Source organism: Oryctolagus cuniculus, chromosome 16 (assembly GCF_964237555.1).
Source record: "Oryctolagus cuniculus chromosome 16, mOryCun1.1, whole genome shotgun sequence".
In the NCBI taxonomy this organism is placed as follows: Eukaryota; Metazoa; Chordata; class Mammalia; order Lagomorpha; family Leporidae; genus Oryctolagus; species Oryctolagus cuniculus.
Genome location: NC_091447.1, coordinates 63,954,612 through 63,962,516, shown reverse-complemented (window position 1 = coordinate 63,962,516; position 7,905 = coordinate 63,954,612). Strand labels below are relative to the sequence as shown.

At 41.0% G+C, this 7,905-nt stretch overlaps 1 protein-coding gene across 1 annotated transcript; it reads right to left on the bottom strand.

Moving 5' to 3' along the window:
* Positions 1–701: 701 nt before the first annotated feature.
* LOC100345637 (olfactory receptor 7A10-like) lies at positions 702–1,631 on the bottom strand. Its single transcript, XM_008249313.2, has one exon. It carries the CDS (start codon positions 1,629–1,631, stop codon positions 702–704), a length of 930 nt encoding a protein of 309 aa, XP_008247535.2.
* Positions 1,632–7,905: the final 6,274 nt, after the last annotated feature.

Sequence of the window (7,905 nt, the reverse complement as noted above, 5' to 3'; positions counted from 1 at the left end):
GCCCAAGTGCTTGGGCCCCACATGGGAGACCCAGAAGAAGCTCCTGGCTTCTGCCTTCAGATTTGCCCAGCTCCGGCTGTTGTGACCACCTGGGGAGTGAACCAACAAATGGAAAACCTCTCTCTCTGTCTCTCCCTTTCAATATTTGTAATTGTACCTCTCAAATAAATAAATCTTTAAGAAAGCACACTTAACTATTTAATTCCACATTATCAGAAAGAGAAGTTAAATTAGTGATGGAGGCAGGAATGATAAGTGTAAAAAAGAAAAACTGTATTTTCATATTTTGCTGTGCTACAGATTATGGAAATGAGCATAGTTACCACACGTAGTCTGTAGACTACATGAGTATTTTTCAGTAAAAAAAAAGTACCTAGCAAGAACTTATTTGGAAGACATTTTACTGTATTGTGATATATAAGGGAATTTCCAAATATTTTTGATCCCGGGTCGGGGATATTTTTGGGAAAGAAGGAAGATCTTGAAGGGAAAAACTACAGTATCCTAGGAAAAGCAAAAAAGATTACTGAATAATTCAGTTGTACAGAGAGGTTGAAGTCAGTGTAATAAGAACTACAGTAAAGAAACAGAAGGAGAAAATTATATTTTCACAATCAGACCCAAGAGTAAGAGTTTCTGATGCTGAGAATTTGGTCCCTGCAGTGCCTGGCAGTTCTTCAGTCCCAGGGCAATTGGCCCATTTAGGATCTTCTTCCCAATGATCTTTTCAGAGCCCTCTTCATGTCTGTGTTCCTTAGGCTGTAGATGAAGGGGTTCAGCATGGGGGTGACTACGGTGTACATCACCGAGGCCATAGCAGTTGAGTGTGGGTTTTGAGAAATGGCAGAACTAAGATACACACCTATCCCTGTGCAATAAAATAAGGAGACGACGGAGAGGTGGGAGGCACAAGTGGAAAAGGCTTTATTCTTCCCCTGAGCTGACGAGATTGCACGGATGGCAGATATAATCTTAGAATAGGAGAAAAGGATCCCAGCCAAGGGACCACCTCCCAGAAGCACAGATGTGAAATAGATCATGAGATCATTGATAAAGATGTCAGAGCAGGCACTGCGGAGCACCTGACTCAGTTCACAAAAAAAGTGAGGGATTTCCAAATATATGCAAAATGATAGTTGCAGCACCATTGAGCTGTGTAACATGGCCTGCAGGACACTGAGGATCCAGGAAGCCAGGACCAGCTGCACACAGAGCTGGGGGTTCATGGTGACCATGTAGTGCAGAGGGTGACAGATGGCCACAAACCTGTCATAGGCCATCACAGCCAGAAGAAAGTCATCCAACCCAACAAACAGGATGAAGAAGAACATCTGGGTGATGCAGCCTGCATAGCTGATGGCTTGGCTCTGCATCTGGATGTTCACCAGCATCTTGGGGACGGTGGTGGAGGTGAAGCAGATGTCCACCAAGGACAGGTTGGAGAGGAAGAAGTACATGGGCGTGTGGAGTTGGGGGTTTGAGAGGATGGCCAGGATGATGAGTAGGTTCCCAACCACGGTGACCAGGTACATGAAGAGGAAGAGCCCAAATATGAGGGGCTGCAGTTCTGGGTCCTCTGAGAGTCCCAGGAGAAGGAATTCTGAAATTTGTGTTTTATTGTCTACATTCATATATGTGATGTTCCTAGAAAACACAGAAACAGAACATGACACAAGGAATAATTATCATCTTCTGAAATGCTATTATTTATATTTACAGCCAAGAATTCAATCTATTTTGTGTCTAACTCCAGTCTCCCATACTGGATCCCTGTGCCAATTCTGATTAGGAGCTCCTGTCCCATACACACCCTTTCTCCTTGAGGACTGCAGATGGAATGTTGACCTTGTTCTGGGAACTGTCTAGAAATGAGCAGATAATGCAAGATAACAAATGTGCCTACAGTAACAGGAGGGGGAAATGATGATGACCTATCAATAGTTTTTCTTAGAATAATGATCAAAATATGTTTCATATGAAGGCAAAAAAATGAAATTCTTGTATAGCTGTTTCATAATAGGCATTTCTCATGAAACTTCTGTTGATCCTTCATATATGTGGATTTCAATGTGTTCACACTGAAATAAAGTTGTATATTGGGAAGCTGGCATTGTGGCATAGCAGGTAAAGCAGCAGCCTGCAGTGCCAGCATCCCATATGGGCACCATTTTGGATCCCAGCTGTTCCACTTCTGACCCAGATCCCTACTAATATCCTGGGAAGGACAGCAGGAGATGGTCCACGCATTTGGGTCCCTGGATCCACGTGGGAAACCCAGATGATGCTCCTTTGTGGCTGTCTGGGGACTGAACCAGTAGATGGTATGATGGAAGATCTTTCACCCTCTCTCTCTCTGTCTGTAACTTTGACTTCCCTAAAGAAATGAATCTTGAAAAGCTTATCATTTGGGAGAGAACGATCCAACATGGGAAGCAGGATACACAGCAGACTCATAGAATGGCAGATGTCCTAAACAGCACTCTGGCCTCAGAATCAGCTCTTAAGGCATTCGGATATGGCTGAAGAGCCCATGAGAGTATTACAGGCATGGAAAGCCAAAACACTCTGGAAAAAAAAGAGGACCTAAATGAAAGATCTCTGCAACTAAGATCCCAGTAGAAAGAACAGGGCCATCAAAGAAGGAGGTACCTTTCTCTGAAGGGAGGAGAGAACTTCCACTTTGATTATGACCTTATCTAAATAAGATCAAAGTTAGCGAACTCAAGAGGCTTCCATAGCCTTGGAAATTCATGACTAGAGCCTAGGGAGATTTCTGACGCCATAAACAAGAGTGTCAAATTGTTAAGTCAACAACAGGAGTCACTGTGTACTTACTCCTCATGTGGGATCTCTGTTCTTAATGTGTTGTCCAATGTGAAGTAATGCTATAACTAATAATCAAACAGTATTTTACACTTTATGTTCTGTGTGGTGCAAACTGATGAAATCTTTACTTAATATATACTAAATCAATCTTCTGTATATAAAGATAATTGAAAATGAATCTTGATGTGAATGGAAGGGGAGAGGGAGCGGGAGATGGGAGGGGTGCGGGTGGGAGGAAAGTTATGGGGGGCAAAAAGCCATTGTAATCCATAAACTGTACTTTGGAAAATTATATTTACTAAATAAAAGTGTTTATAAAAAAAGAAAAGCTTATCATTTGACTCCATCGTACACAGAGTATTTGAATTACCTTAGCGTACTCTCATCAGGGAAAAAATATGAAATGCAGAAAAAGAAACGAGCTACAAAGGTGAAAGCACAGGTTTTCAGGGAAAGCCTGCAGAAGGGGCAGAATTCCCTCTTCCCACACCACACACATTTTTAGAGAGGAATGGATCCCAGGCAAAATGTCGGCCTCAGTGGTGTGATCGTGTTCTGCCTTCTGTCTAAAAGCATGTTAAGAATAAAAACATTAAACACCTACCCAGTGAACAAGAAAATAAAACAGGCTCAATGGAGAAAAAAATCTAATTATATCAGTTGAATCCTGAGCAACACATAGAAAGACATTCACAGATTGGAAACAGTCCAATAGGAAAAACATGAGTGGGGCCAGCACTGTAGGGTAGTAGGCTAAGCTGCCACCTGCAGTGCCAGCGTCCCATATGAACAACTGTTCGAGTCTGGCTGCTCCACTTCCGATCCAGCTCTCTGCTAATGCACTTGAGAAAGCAGTGGAAGATGGCCCAAGTGCCATCATGGGAGACCCAGGAGAAGCTTCAGGCTTTGGATCAGTGCAGCTCTGGCCATTGTAGCCATTTGTAGAGTGAACCAGTGGATGGAAGATCTTTCTCTGTCTCTCCCTCTCTCCATCTGCAATTCTACCTCTCAAATAAATAAATAATTTTTAAAAATATGAGCAAAGAGAGTACTGACAATTCAAAAAAGAAAATAGACCAAACCCTCCAAACACACACACAAAATTGAGTCATTTTTAGACAGAACAGTAGAAAAGTTGTTTGTGCCTGTTCTTTATATATTGGGCCTGTTGGGTTTTGTTTGGTCATGTGGATGACACGGTCCCCTTTATCAAAATCTGCAGAAAATGGAACTTACTGACTCAAGTAGTGCAAAAGCATTTTGAACATTTTAAAAGCAGTGAGGATAACACAACTGGGTAAATAGACTTGACCACACAGATGTATATACACTCAGACAATTCCCCCAGATAAATCTATGCATAGAGAAAATAACTGAATCACAGACAGCAAAGGTGGCACAATTTCCAAGTCTTACATTTTAAAGCATATGGTACATAAAGCAGGAGTAAAAAAGCCACTATGACTGCATGATGCAAAAACAAAGAACTTGAACCAACACTAGAGAAAGTAAATTATTAACAAAATCACCAATATATTCAGACTCACCCATAAGGCAATAAGTGCAAATGAAGCTCATTATTGTAGACCCTTTTTACATGTTCAATAATGTGTTTTTTCTGAATATCTGGCATGAAGGAAGATTAATACAGACTATGCACCTCATGCACTTCCATTGCAAGGCAGTGTTAGCAAGCAACCTTTGGTCAGATTCCTTCTTTTCAATGTGGAAGTGTACTCAGATATGCTCCATCTTAAAAATATTATCTATATATCTGTGTACAGAAAATACCTGATTTCTGTATTCTCTATCATTGCAAATATTCTTGTATTTGCATTCTACACATCACACCTTCCGTTCTCTGCTCTAACTGGGTTTCCACTACCATCACTTCAAAGTCAACACTCACCCTGTCTTTGCTGAGTTCTATGGCTGCTTTTCTTCCTAGCATCATAAATAAACACATCAATGAATCAGTCAATCCAGAGATCTTTCATTTCTGGGCTGGCATGGATTGTCCCTCAGGTGACCCTCAGATGAGCTTTCTCAGTTCTCCCTGCCCCTGAGCCTTTCCTTCAGCACCTGCTGACTTCCTGGGCTCACCTGGATGAGATATGAACCATTCTTGGATGGTTGACAGTGGAGAGTGAGGCTCTGGCCCCAGACAAGACAGCGGGAAGGAGTGAAGCATGTCTCACCACATCTCCCTTAGGTCTCCACAGTTTAATAAATCATATCTCCCCAGACTCGTGGTAGCACATGCTGAAGAACAGGAGCAGAGGAGAAGTTTGTAACCCCCTGGGTCTCCTCCCTTGGGCGTAGTTCTTTCCCTCTTGCTTCTCAAACCCCTGAGATCACCATTTCCCTGTGGGGCTTTGCTTTGTGTACAGGGAAATTTTTTTCCAACAGATTCTCTGCTCCTAGTACACCAGGTATAAAATCAGGTAATTCTAGTCTTTATTTCTCCTTCTCAAAGAACTGTTACTTTCCAAAGGGATAACTTCCTGATGACTTCTCCCAACCCTGAATTAAAGTCTTCTTAAAATTTAAGATTGTGTCATAACTACATAGTTTATGATATCAAGTCACTATAATGGAAACACAGCTCCTGTTAGCCTGACAAAATTACTATTCCCCTATTTGACAAGGGGAAGAACCATATTCCCTTGAGAGGAAACCATAGGTGCTACATTATTTGGCTTCACGGTGCAATTTCTAAAATAAAAAATATCTGAATGCTGCTTAAAACACTAAGTAAGGGCTTCCATCTCAGTTTCCATTACAAGGGAATGGGGAATGGACCAGGCTGATGAATGGAGCCCAGAACTCAGTCTGGATGTTGTACATTTGTGGTAGCCACAAAAGTAGCAAATGCATCACCTGCTGTCTCCTAGGAAGTGCATTAGAAGGGAGCTAAAAGAGATGCACAGCAGGGACTTGAACACTGGCAGCCCACTATGGATGGTGAGCATCCCAAGTGGCATCTGTGTCAAAGCATGGTCCTTTTTTTAAACTTTTATTTAATGAATGTAGATTTCCAAAGTACAGCTTATGGATTACATTGGCTTCCCCCCCCCAATGACTTCCCTCCCACCCGCAACCCTCCCCTTTCCTGCTCTCTCTCCCCTTCCATTCATATCAAGATTCATTTTCAATTTTCTATATATACAGAAGATCAGTGTAGTATACATTAAGTAAAGATTTCAATAGCTTGCACCCACATAGAAACACAAAGTGAAATATACTGTTTGAGTACTCGTTATAGCATTAAATCTCAATGTACAGCACATTAAGGACAGAGATCCTACATGAGGAGTAAGTGCACAGTGACTACTGTTGTTGACTTTACAAATTGACACTCCTGTTTATGGCATCAGTAATCTCCCTATGCTCCAGTCATGAGTTTCCAAGGCTATGGAAGCCTTTTGAGTTCTCCAACTCTTATCTTTTTTTTTATCTTTTATTTAATGAATATAAATTTCCAAAGTACGACTCATGGGTTACAATGGCAAGGCCATAGTCAAAGTGGAAGTTCTCTCCTCCCTTCAGAGAAAGGTACCTCCTTCTTTGATGACCTGTTCTTTCTACTGGGATCTCAGTCACAGAGATCTTTCATTTAGGTCTTTTTTTTGCCAGAGTGTCTTGGCTTTCCATGCCTGTGATACTCTCATGGGCTTTTCAGCCAGATCCAAATGCCTTTAGGGCTGATTCTGAGGCCAGAGTGCTTTTTAGGACATCTGCCATTCTATGAGTCTGCTGTGTATCTCACTTCCCATGTTGGATCGTACTCCCCTTTATTTATTCTATCAGTTAGTATTAGCAGGCACTAGACTTGTTTATGTGATCCCTTTGACTCTTAGTCCTTTCATTATGATCAATTGTGAACTGAAATTGATCACTTGAAGTAGTGAGATGGCATTGGCACATGCCACCTTGATGGGATTGAATTGGAATCCCCTGATATGTTTCTAACTCTACCATTTGGGGCAAGTCAGCTTGAGCATGTCCCAAATTGTACATCTCTTCCCTCTCTTATCCCCACTCTTATGTTTAACAGGGATCACATTTCAATTAAATTTCAACACTTAAGAATAACTGTGTATTAATTACAGAATTAAACCAGTAGTATTAAGCAGAACAGACAAAAAAAAATACTAAGAGGGGTAATGTATTAAGTTGTTAATTAACAGTCAGGGCTATGCTGATCAAGTCACCATTTCTCATAGTGTCCATTTCACTTCAACAGGTTTCCTTTTTGGTGTTCAGTCAGTTGTCACTGATCAGGGAGAACATATGGTATTTGTCCCTTTGGGACTGGCTTATTTCACTCAGCATGATGTGTTCCAGATTCCTCCATTTTGTTGCAAATGACTGGATTTCGTTGTTTCTTACTGCAGTATAGTATTCTAAAGAGTACATATCCCATAATTTCTTTATCCAGTCTACCGTTGATGGGCATTTAGGTTGGTTCCAGGTCTTGGCTATTGTGAATTGTGCTGCAATAAACATTAGGGTGCAGACTGCTTTTTTGTTTGCCAATTTAAATTCCTTTGGGTAGATTCCAAGGAGTGGGATGACTGGGCTGAACGGTAGGGTTATCTTCAGGTTTCTGAGGAATCTCCAGACTGACTTCCATAGTAAAGCCTGGTCCTTGATATCTATATAATCCTCTGTGTTTCTCCTAATTGTCAAGCCCAAATTCCTGAGAAAAATTTGTGTTCTTCCTTTTTTAGAGACAGATTTCCAAAAATAAATATATAGACTGATGAAGCAGAGTAGAAAACCCCATAAAAATCCATGCATCTACAATGGGCCAATCTTTGACAAGCACACAAAAGACACATACTGAATAAAGGACAGTGTCATTAGCAAACGGTATTGGGAAAATTGGATTTTTGTGTATAGAAGTTTTAAACAAGACCCCTTCCATATACCCTACACATAAACCACACAGATTGCATCAAGAATCTAATTTTAAGATCTGATAGTATCAAACTACTAGAACAAAACATATGGCAAACACTGCAAGACATTAAGATAGGTAAGACTACCAAAAGCACAGGCAATAAAAAGACAAAT